At 47.1% G+C, this 11,931-nt stretch overlaps 1 protein-coding gene across 2 annotated transcripts; it reads left to right on the plus strand.

Annotated features, from left to right (window-relative positions):
* The first annotated feature begins 16 nt into the window (after positions 1-16).
* ttyh2 (tweety family member 2) lies at positions 17-11,584 on the plus strand. 2 transcript variants are annotated; one of them, XM_085904596.1, is made up of 13 exons: positions 17-430; positions 4,182-4,363; positions 5,737-5,848; positions 7,286-7,608; positions 8,330-8,402; positions 8,720-8,789; positions 8,869-8,924; positions 8,989-9,081; positions 9,166-9,258; positions 9,335-9,477; positions 9,545-9,730; positions 9,797-9,875; positions 10,811-11,584. In XM_085904596.1, the coding sequence occupies exons 1-13, from the start codon at positions 302-304 to the stop codon at positions 10,889-10,891; spliced, it is 1,620 nt and encodes a 539-aa protein (XP_085760722.1). In that variant the 5' UTR covers positions 17-301; the 3' UTR covers positions 10,892-11,584. The 2 variants fall into 2 exon arrangements, with proteins under 2 accessions (XP_085760722.1, XP_085760723.1); XM_085904597.1 differs by having other exon boundaries at positions 19-430; positions 7,292-7,608.
* Positions 11,585-11,931: the final 347 nt, after the last annotated feature.

Raw genomic sequence — 11,931 nt, forward strand, 5'->3', positions numbered from 1 at the left:
ACGTGTTACGCCTCAAACCGTGGTTACGATGCGCGCTCCTGCTGGTTGGTGGACGCGCATCGTGGATCCAAACACGAGATCCGAAAGCTCGTCGCTGCTCGTTCTTTCCGAACAAGTGTGGGATTCGGCCGGACCAGAACATTCTCCTGTGTGTTTTGGACTCGCGTGGAGGAGAAGTGCCTGTCTTCACCACCACGCACGAAGCATGTTTACATCCCCGCCTTTGTCTCACCCGAGACAAGACTGACGAGGCGCTTTGAACTTTTTGGGCTGCTGGTTTATTATATTGCATCTCTCAGGGATGTCTTCAGCACGCGTGGATTACATCGCGCCGTGGTGGACTTACTGGCTGCACAATTTCCCGCACGTCAACCTGAGGTTGCAGCCCGTGGACAATAGCTTCAAGCCCGATGATGAGAACTACCAGCAGGTCAGTGCCGGGGTACCAGTAGAATATCCACACCCACATTAGGTACACTTACGCACATAGTACCGCTGTTTCTATTTTTTCCCGAGTTCAAAATTTAATGATGCGATTTCCAACTTGCCATCCATTTAACATGTTCAATGTCTGAATGTAAACTACTGGTATGAAATAGGATCGCTATTCTCTGTAAAGAATCATATTTTGAGGGTATAAACATGAGCAAAAACTCACGAAACTAATTTGAAACCTTATCCCAATAAAAGTTAATACACGCTGGTGTCCCTAATATTGTGTCTCGACTGGTATAATGCACATTGTATTGTATAATAGGCAAGGCAGTGCGCCATGTGACGTTATTGTTTTTTGTTTGACTTAATGAGAGCACTCAATTCAATTTAAGAAGGGAAAACATAGCAGAGGGTCACATGACTGCAGGGATGTCTCCTCATTGGTGCTAAAGTTGCTGGTCGGCCAAAAAGAAGACGTCATGTGTTAGGTGGACAGGTTGGAACTCACTTGACTTCCCATTTAGTCAAGTTCCCAACAATGTTATTTTTTTTAATTTATATATTAATGCAGCTTAGCATCACAGCTAACGAGCAAGGCATGATCCCACTACTATATATCGTCAGAGGTCACGCCAGTTGGATTTTCAGCCGAGTTTCAAATGTTATGGGCTCTGATGTCATTTTGATTTGTTTTGACAAGCAACACTTTGAAGTCACAATTGAATACACTTTTTAAAATGTTGATGCCTTGTGATTCCAGTTGGAAGACCCTCTAGGAATAGGAACTAGGAATAACATTTAAAATTTAAATTGTAAACGGCCAACCACAAACCTCACCATCTTTGTCTGTGGTGGCTACGAGGAGCAAAACACACAGCCCTTCGACCTCCCGAGGCAAAACCAACAAAAAGGTCCACTCCATTGATGGGGGCTGGGTTGTTTCTTTTGTTGAAGACCCCCCCACCCCCACCCCCTCCCCCCAGGTCACAATGTGTGGGTCGCGGGAGATTTGTCAACGTTCCTAGAAAGCATCTCCTTGGAAAAAAAACAAAATCTGAATTGTTAAATTACGCTTAACGAATTGTGAGGGGCGCATCGAAGCTAACGTTCCCTTCCTTTTGACTTCCTTCTCCCCCCTACTCGAGCACGCTTGCTTCACTGGGACTTAACGACATCCCGGCCGAGCGCACTGTGCCGGAAAAAAAAGACCCTCGTAGCGTCCCTCCTCCCCCGAGGCATCGAGCGGAGCATCGCAGAGGATGACGAGAGCTGCGACTGATGATTGGAGGAAGGGCAGGGACAGTTCTCCTTGTAATGATGGCAGTTAGAGTACATTTGTCACTCACTTGTAGTGGGAGCTTTACATCTCTTGTGACCTGTAGTGATGATGTCATAGTGCACTTACAAAAACTGTGAGCAGATATTACCATCTAGCACTTCACTGGTGTCAAACTGCCACACTGCAGAGGAAGGCAGTTTTTTTTTCTGCTATAGTATCGGTGGCTAGTATCGGGAGTCTCCGCAAGTACCCAATATCGCATGACATTTTTAGGACAGCAAACTGACCAATTTTATAATTACGTGAAAATGGATTTCTGGACTTTCCCTTGACAAAAAAAAAAAAAATAGGAGAGGGGAACTCCACTGCCTCGCTTGTTCTACGACCCGCTCGCCACCCGTTTAGCTCCTGTCATAGAGAGGGAATGTCACTGTCCGCACTCGCTGCTCTTCTCGTCACAGATTTAGCACTGGTGTTATTCCACTTGCAGGCGACTTAAGCGGCGTAGCAGATGGCGTGCTTATGTATTGATGATCATCGCTTCTTATGTGGGAAGTGTTGATTTCAGTCGAGTTAAGAGCTAGTTTATTAAATGTACGATGTTGTGAAAGTTAACGGAAGGTCGGAATGCTTGCGAAGTAAGTGCTGCACGCAGGATGGCGGTTGGGCCGTGTACGTCTCTGCACTCTGCTAGCACATCCTTTCCTGCTCCATAATTTACAAGCCATTACAAGCCGGAGAAAAGAACCGTTGCTAACATCAACGACTTGGGAATTGTCCTGCGAAAATCGTTTTTTTTCTTCTCCCGAACAACAACAAAAAGAACGTCAACTATTCTTTTGACAGCTGAGATCAGCTCCAAAGAGAGCTCCATCCCTTCCATCCCGTCGCATTCCCTTCTTTCTCCGCATCGCCTCGGCTGCGGGGAATCACGAGATGGCCATCGAAGCGGGCTCGTCACATGCCGCTCCGTTTAAATAGACATTTCTGGTTCCCCTTTTCACTCGGCGAGCTGCGCGTTACCATGGTGATGCACTCAGTGTGTAACCCAAAGTTCTCCTTCCACACTAAATGCTTTCTTTACCATTTGACATTCTCGTCGGGCTGCCCTGGTGTTTGTTCTGTGGGTCTATGTGACCCGTTGCATGTTTGCGTTGGGCAAAGAGAAGCGGTAGTTAGACAGGCCAAAGTCCAGATGTCAAGGCAAGAGACTCATTTTAAACTCGGAATAAAATTGAGATTTGATCATTTCCATTGAGGTGGCCTCTGCGTGCTGTCATGTTTGTTTAACGGGTCGATGTGACCCGCTGTATTGTTATGCAAATTGTAAATGCATTTTAATATATATATATTTATATACTCTCTGCCTCGTAGTTAGGAAGGTGCGGGTTCGATTCCACCTCCAGCCCTCCTTGTGTGGAGTTTGCCCGCGTGGGTTTTCTCTAGGCACTCCGGTTTCTTCCCACATCCCCAAAACATGCTCGGTAGGCCGATTGAGCATTCCAAATTGTCCCTAGGTGTGAGTGCGAAAGGTGCTCTGCGATTGGCTGGAAACCAGTTCAGGGTGTCTCCCGCCTACTGCCCGATGACTGCTATGATAGGCTCCAGCACGCCTGCAACCCCCGTGGGGACAAGCGGTATAGAAAATGGATGGATATTTATATATTCTGCACAAAAGGTTTTTATGGGTCAATTAGACCCACAATATAACACAAAGGGCGTTTAATTCCCTCTCATTCGCAAGACTGATTTATGTTGAAAGTCGACGGGGTCGACATCATAGCCGTGAAATGAGAGAGATGGAGCAGAAACGAGCTTCCGCACTTCCATCTTCTGCTCTCAAATGGACCGGCCTTGTCTTTTCTTTCTCTCTTTCTGGCCGCCGTAATCCAGCGGATTCTCGCTATTTGGGGTTTTTAATCCCGCTCTACTCTTATACAGGATGCATGACACTCACCATGGGAACATATGGCTCGGCAAGCAAAAGATGTTAGACGCACGAGAAAGGAAATGGAAGAAGGGCGGGGTTTGGGGGGAGGCGCTCAACCCATCTGCTCGCATTGGACGATCTATTTTCGTCCCGTCTTTCACAGAAGGTGGGACGAAGAGGAAGAGGAGGATGTCGAGGGGGGGATTTGTAGGAAGAGCGGAGCTGCGGAAGAGCAGCCAGCCCCTTCTCACCAGCTGGAGGCGAAGATGCTGGCAGGGAAGATGAGAGCCCCCCCCCAGTAAGCACTTGGCCTTGTTTCTGGGAGCCCCCTCAGATGTGGAGATGATCACGGCTGGCTGTCTTCCTCACTGATCATTACTGTAACTCACACGATGGATTTTTACTGCCGCTGTATTCTTCCAACAAAGTCACCAAAAAAACATAAACCCAACCTTGATGACCTAATTAAAAGACTTGAATGTAACTCTGTATTTTGATTTGAATGATGAACCGGGTTTTGTTTTTGGTCTGGTTCAGTCTCTGCTGTTTCTGGGCTGCGCGGCGGCGACGGCGCTGGGCGTCAACCTGCTGTGTTTGGCCGTCTACCTGAGCTGCCTGTGCTGCCGCCGCAAGGATGACGACGGCGGCGACGAGGATACCAAGAAGCCGACGTCGTGCTGCGTCACCTGGTCGGCCGTCGCCGCTGGCCTCGTCACTTGGTATACTTTCCTCTTGTTAGTTGAGTTCCTCCTCGATTTACCGTGCAAACACTTTGAATGCGCAACGACGCACGGCATTTCTCTGGCCCCTCGGGGTCATTGCGATAGACAGCCCGCGTCTCCTCGGTCTGATTAAAATTGTGTTTAAACATACTGGACGCTTCATTAGGTACACCTCCGGAATTAACAATGGCAGCTGTGAGCTCACATCAGAGAATCAAATTGTGTTTTGTTTTCACACAAAAGACGAGCAGCTTCACCATACCCCTCCCTCGTTCTTTCTCGCTCTCTCTCTTTTGTCCAAAGTAGCTAATTGAAAGTTGTGCGGCAGAGGCCTCGCTCGAAACCATGTGACGGTCATGTTGTACACGTTTCGTTCGTGCTTTGCGTTCTCAGATGTTTGGGGTTTTTTTTCCCCCGATTTTGTCGTCTAATGCCGCCCTTCTACTTTTCTCTGTGACCTTTAAAGATGCAGCATGTAAAAGAAGCGGCAGTAAATTATGTATCAATTTACTGCTGGGAGTTGCTGAGTTGTTTTGGCGCAGGAGTGTCAAACTCATTTTTGTCGCAGGGCTGCAATTTATCATAGTTTTCTTCAGATAAAAAAAAAAAAAGAATGATAATAAAAAGTAAATGCTCCCAATATCTCTATTTTTAAAAGCAATTTGTAATTCCAGTATTGACACATGAAGTCGATCCACAATTTGTCTTCACGGGCCACATAGAATGACACAGCGGGCCGTATCTTGCCCCCGGGCCTTGCGTTTGACACCAATGTTTTGGGGAGTTATAAAGAGGCTCCTTATTTTGAGTCCAAGTTGTCAATAAAACCAGGACAGTCTCGAAACAGCGCAGTAGCAGTTACGCTACTGGTCAGTTGGACTGGCAGTTTGGGTCAAAAGTGAAATATTTCCTAAAGTCTCCCGAGTCGATTCGTGTTAGCCTGTACCGCCGCCGCTGCTGCCGTTGAGTTTTTCCCGAAATTCTTTCTCTGCAATGTCATCCCTCGCCGCGACAATTGCGCACTGTCTGTGATGTTCTTTCTCTTTGGCTTAGACTCAGGCTAGGAAAGCACACACGAGGCAAAAAGTGGTGGATTAAGAAAAAATCTTGAATCATAACTTTTGCCTGGAGTTAAGCCTGAGCATTTTTAGGATGTGCATCAAAGCAGACGAACAAAGGGGAGTATTCAATGAAGCAATTCTTTATGTCTTTCATTTGCGACTCTATTGTGATTTATTGATGTTACATCTGCAAACGTATTTTTACATATATACAAATATAGTACAAATAAAAGCCAGTGTGCTTGTCAATCCCAAAAAATGACATAACAGAAATAAAACCAGATAGGACTGATTGTGTTTCTCTCGCAGCGTGGCCGTGGGTGTGGGTTTCTATGGCAACAGCGAAACCAACGACGGCATCTACCAGCTGACTTACTCGCTGTACAACGCCAACAACACACTGGGCGGCGTGGATAACTTGGTAGGTGCAGCGTAGCGCTCAAGTGTTAGCGGTAGCCACTTTTCTCCGTATGAGAACTTGAAATTCTTAGAACTTAGAACCTACCGACCCCGCCCCCCCTTTTCCTTTTTTTGTCAATGGAGCAAAAGCACAAAACAACCCAGCTTGTGTGAACTTCACCCGGCGCATAATTGGATGTGACGTTCTTTATTTGGGAATCCCATGCTCAGTGCTTCCCTGAAGGGACAGCATCGCACGCACGCACGCACGCACGCACGAGGTCCATAGACTGTTAAGAAGTTCTTCTCGAGCGAGACAAAGAGCCCAGTGTGCCGCGGTTCCCCCTAGGAAACAAGAGGGGGACGGAGGCCGGACTTCTTTGTAGACCTGCTATGAAGGAGACAAGACCTTGATTGGCCACAGTCTGGAAGATATGCTGATGATGTGTGAAGGGGGGGGGGGGGTACAGCATCCCTGGAAATTTAGAAAAAAATCTGCCCAGTTTCATCGATTGACTTGACGTTTCGGCTTTCTTTATCTTCCTTGTTTGTTTACGGCTTCTAGAGATAAAAATCACTCACCCTAAATTGCTTTGCGCCCGGACCTAACACGCTGCCGCCGCAATTATCGCTTTAACGTTCGGATGAAATCCACTGGGAAACTCGGATGCATCTGCGAGAATAGGATTGTTGCCGTCCCTGTTTGTCAGACACCTTTGTAATTTCTTGCACTGTTTGCAATTGGACCGGCAACTATGGCTGATTTGTGAGCTACGTTTCTTTTCGGGGCGGCGGAGGCAGGGCTTTATTATGGAGCGGGCCAATATAAATATAAATGCAAATAAAAAAATGTATATCAACAAATACGTATATTCATATTTAATCCTTTAAGCATGTGCTTCAGACGGTCACCACGAGAGAGCGACAGCGGAATTCAAAACATCAGCCCGCCGTCAATTCACATGGTTTCGCAGTCCAGTGTGGTTTGTGTATGTTTGCCCTGTAGCATGTCTCTTAAAAAAGTGAGCGCTGTGCATTGTGTTCATTTATATTTACATACATATATTGATTTTGTAATTACACGCTGAAAATAGCAAGTAATCCCTCACACAACAATACGGCCTTTCCGTTAGGCGCTAAGCACCCGCAGCTGAAGGGGAGCGTTAAGTAGCCTTTTTAATTATAGCGCCTCGCCGTTTCCTCGTAAACAAGCGCTCCCTCCGAGCAAAGTCGGGCGTAATAATGAAAGTCCGGAAAGCGCTCGGGTCGAGTAAATTTGGTCATTTTGCCGTCCTCCTTGAAAGGGTCATTAGCCGCCGGCACACGCCGATAAACGTCGTATCAATCTCACCACTGCTACGTGTGGCCGGATAATGATGTCCGGTGAAGCGGCATGTGGCTCCAGGCGTGGACCATCCATCTTATCGTGTTGTTTCGGGGGTTTATTTGGCGTTGTGAGCTGCAGGTGAGCACCACCATGAGCAACATGAAGAGCGGGCTACAACAGCACCTGGCCCGGCTGGACGAGATCTTCGCCACGCGCGGCGACTACGTGCAGACGCTGCAGTTCATGCAGCAGATGGCCGACAACGTCATCAAGCAGCTGGTGGGCCTGCCGGATTGGACCCAGGCCGACATGGACCTGGCATCCGTGGCCAAACTGACATCCAGCGTTGAGTACTACAGGTGGCTGGCCTACCTGCTGCTCCTCATCCTTGACCTCATCATCTGCCTGCTAGCTTGTCTGGGACTCGCCAAGCAGTCTCGCTGGCTGCTCACCACGTGAGTCCAACGCTAGCCTAGAACACGGATGGGCGAGTACCAGTATCGGGTTGATATCGGCCTCATTTTACGGTATTGGGTACTTCTAGAAACCGCTGATATCAATTTTGTAGTTTGTAATCTCCATCACTGTTTGCCGTAGAAAGCGGCAGCTAGCATACACCCTTCATTTAGACTCTAGTTAGCAGCGTGCGTAGCCGAGTCACCGATGCGCAGTGCAGAGAGTTCACCGGGGCGTGAAATCCACCGGAAGGTCCGTCCGTCCGTCCGTCCATCCAGCCACGCATCCCCCCGTCGCCCTCAATCGCTCAGCTACGCACGGCCTACTAACCACAACACAAACCAGTGCCGCCCCACTTCAACCCACATTTATCTACAAGCCCCTTCGTCAAGGGATGAATTCAAAGAAAGCACTCTTCAGCTAGCATCACCCAATCAATTCCTCCCCAACAGTGTCATGAGCACTACATTGACCTGGAGTTATCCTCCGATGGACTCGGGCTTCCTGTTTCAATGAGATCATCGTTTGTCCTTGAGGGTGCAGAGAACAGCTGCATTTTTATTTCATTTTTATTTCTATTATAACAACTGGTTAGTGACATCACTCTTTCACCGCCACAGGAAATGACACTTCATTTGCTTTTTGTGGCCAAGTGCCAAATCTGAGCTTGATCTTGTAGATGTGTCATTTTCTCATTTTTGTGTTTGAATGTCCCATCAGGATGATGCTGTCCGGGGTGCTGACGTTGATACTCAGCTGGGCCTCGCTCGGAGCCGAATTGGCCGCCGCCGTGGTGAGTTTGCCCGGCATGCCATCTGTTTAAAGTTTAATTATTTTTTTTTTAAATGTAAATAGTTTGACCGCTACTATTAACTGGTGCCTGCGGGCAAATGCGGGATCCACGCGTAACCAGGGAAACGAGGCAGAAGAGATGAGAAAAGGTCTCGTCAGTTGAAGCGTGCACGTTTGGCGCAGCCGGCCACGTCGTCACGGGAGCGTGCTTATCTAGTCGGCGTGCTAATTGGCACTTTGCATGCTGGTCATATAAGTTTCAAAGTTGGGTCGAGAAATCAGACTTTCAGTTTTGAGCGCATTTGACATTATTTTTAGGGCACGAGTGACTTTTGCGTGGCGCCTGACAAGTTCATCATGAGTCAAATCGAAGGCGTCGTCGGCACAGGTACGAATCAGGATAACGGCGAGAAACAACCGGCTGCAAAACCTCAACTCGATAATGCTGACTCGTCATTTTGTTGCAGAAATCGTTCATTACTACATTTACTGCAACCAGACGCTGACCAACCCTTACCAGCAGGTACGCATCGTAATAGTTCATATATTATTATTATTCTTAAACAAATACTCTGTCTCGTTTGCAGCCTCTGACACTTTTCCAGAGATCTCTGACCACCATGCAGATCCAGATCCAGGGTTTGCTCCAGTTTGCCGTGCCACTCTTCCCCACGGCAGAGGTAACAGACACACACGCGCACGCGCACGCGCACACAGAGGAACGCGTGCACATTTGGCATCAGCGGTGATGTTTTCCACCACAGAGAGACCTCGTGGGCATCCAGCATGTTCTCAACTCGTCCGAGGCCAGCCTGCACCAGCTGACAGCGTTGTTGGACTGCAGGGGGCTCAACAAGGTGCAACCGTGCGAAGAACAAGGAAGGGAGGGCAGCGCGGCAAGCGTAACGGCACCATGCGTCCGCGTGTTTGCAGGACTACCTAGACGCCATGGTGGGCGTGTGTTATGATGGCGTGGAGGGCGTGCTCTACCTGTGCCTCTTCTCTGTGCTGACGGCTTGTGCCTTCACCATCATGCTCTGCGCCATCCCCAGAGCGTGGAGACAGATTGCAAATAGGTCAGCGTGCCGTCCAAAGGTCAACGAGATCAAAATAGCAATAAATAATCCACCCCATCGCCCTCAGCGAGCAGGACTACGACGACATGGACGAGGAGGATCCCTTCAACCCGCGGCGCAACCGAATGGGCTCGCAGAACCGGAACCACACCACTGTGCACAGCTTCTGCAGCTATAGCAGCAGCATGGGCAGCCAGAACAGCCTGCAGCCCCCCGCCCCCCCGCTGTCCGGAACCCCCACGGGCGACTACACGTGAGCACGTCGAAACCGTTGATGACGTTGATGTTCTGTGACCCGTCGTGGTGTTTTTCCCCTCAGGAACCAGACGGCTCTGTTCGGTGGGAATCCTCGCTTCGAGAACGTTCCTCTGATTGGACGAGGCTCGCCGCCACCCTCGGTAAGTCGGTTCCCCTTTTCCGTGCAAGCGGACACTTGCAGATGGAGCAGAGGGGAAGTAACGTGGTTAAAATTTCATGGCAAGGTGAACATCATTTAGCGTCAAACTCTCCTGGGAGACGACGGCAATGTTTTTTTTTAAACTTTTCACTCAAACAGATATAGCAACATTGGTTCAGTTTTCTTATCTAGACACGAAAAAAAGTAAACATTTTTTGTATCTATTTCTTTGCAATCTGCTCTCTCATCGTCATGCATTTTGCTTTGCTTCTCCAAACTATGCTACTTTGTGCTTGTTGCTTTTTGGCTAACAGCTTCTTTTGCTTCTGTTTTTTGTTTTGGTTTTTGCTGTTTGTCCGTCATTTCTCTTCTTCTTCATTTTTTCAATCTACTTTTGAAGATATACTCTCAGCCATGTAGAGTCCGAGTAAGTCTTGTTTACATTCTACTCTTCCATCCCATTCCCAATACCTTCCTTCTCCCGCCCCCCTTGCATGGCCACCCGGGGTCGCTGTACTAAGCATGACGATCACACTATTGCTATTATGTTATTATATGAATAATATAATTTCCTGACTGATATTTAAGTGGCTTGTCTATTCATTATTATGATGATGATCTTGGCTTGAGCTTCTATCGTGACGCGCACTTTTCAGTTGAGCAGCAAGGTTTTAAGACTTTCTACATGCTTTGCAATACAAATGCCGCCACCTAGTGGACGAATGTACGAATATACACATAAATGTGAAGCGCAAATTGAAATTTTTAAAAATAATTGTTTATTTGTATTACCTTCAGCAGGTTCAACAAAGACAAAACTGTTATTTTTTTAAGCTTTTACGACTAATAATAATGTCCTTTTTTTTAAAGTTCAGTTTGTATGTTGATATTATAGCAAGTATAACCCACTCATAGTGTCATTTTGTGTCCTGGTAGTATTCCCCCAGCATGAGGGCCACCTATCTGTCCATGACAGAAGAGCAGCGTCGGCATTTCGGCAACGACTTCCAAATGTGAAGTTGTAGACTTTTCTTCAGGGAGGTGCCACCTTTGTGTTGTGAGCATAAAACTAAGGTGGGAACACAATTCATGGACGTTGAAACGTGAGGAAAGACGCAAATGTGCACATTTTTGTCCCAAAAAAATAAATAAAATAAAAATAAAAGGCCAATCATGAACGGAAGCCTGAAGAGCCCAACATTTTTAATAACAAGCAAGGTGCATACAAAAGTAAAATTTGGATATGCTTTTTCTTCTCAGTTGTTAGAATATGTGTGCAAACTGTGGTGACATGTCTTTTAATTTTCCACACTCATCATGTGTGCAAACTGCCAGACACGACGTGTAGACGCTTGTAAATGATTTGTACAACTTATTTTTTTCATGATTATCCTTGTGCCATTTTTAAATATAATTTTATTTGTTTTTACTACTCACTGAAGGGCCATTCATGTATATTTTTCTTTGCATATCAACTAACTGCCCTTTTGTATGACATCAGAAGCTGTTGTGTTGCTGCTTTTAACCACCACGTTCAGGTAAACGGCTTCTTGAAAGCGTTGGCTAATAAGAATTAACATGAGTAATAATAACAATTCATGCAGTTTTGTTTCAGCATGTCATACTGTGTTCGGGCGCTATGCCTAATTCTGCGTGGGGCCAAAAAGATTTTGTGTCCATTTGTGTGTTAAATAAATATGTTTTTAGATACTGTTTGTGTGTGTGTGTACGTGCGTGTGTGTGTGTCTGTGTGAGCTGAAAACACCCACTTTATCTCAAATGTCAGTTTGTCTTTTCAAAATTCTGAATAATTAAAGGCATAATAAGCCCGCAAAATTATGCAATATGTCTGCCACTAGGTGTCACTGTTGTTTACAATGTCCCTGTCTCCAATGGCGACGTGCGCCTTCACTGAGACGCTCTCACGTGCATGCGCACGCACAGTCAGTAGTCAACACCAGTCAAGCAAAAGCAGGCAGAGGAGGCTAAGGTGAGCTCAACACCTGGTGCCGGGTCAACCAGCGGAGACGCTCATCGCGTCTCTGACGACCGACCAT

This window comes from Syngnathus leptorhynchus, chromosome 22 (assembly GCF_054491065.1).
Source record: "Syngnathus leptorhynchus isolate UIUO chromosome 22, UIUO_Slep, whole genome shotgun sequence".
NCBI lineage: Eukaryota > Metazoa > Chordata > Actinopteri > Syngnathiformes > Syngnathidae > Syngnathus > Syngnathus leptorhynchus.

What these genes read in the sequence shown, in the direction of transcription:
- ttyh2 (XM_085904596.1), top strand. Translation starts at nt 302, where the DNA reads ATGTCTTCAGCACGCGTGGATTACATCGCGCCGTGGTGGACTTACTGG. An exon ending in TGACCAACCCTTACCAGCAG is followed by an intron (nt 8,925 to 8,988) that starts GTACGCATCGTA and finishes TCTCGTTTGCAG; the next exon opens with CCTCTGACACTTTTCCAGAG. An exon ending in CACTCTTCCCCACGGCAGAG is followed by an intron (nt 9,082 to 9,165) that starts GTAACAGACACA and finishes TTTCCACCACAG; the next exon opens with AGAGACCTCGTGGGCATCCA.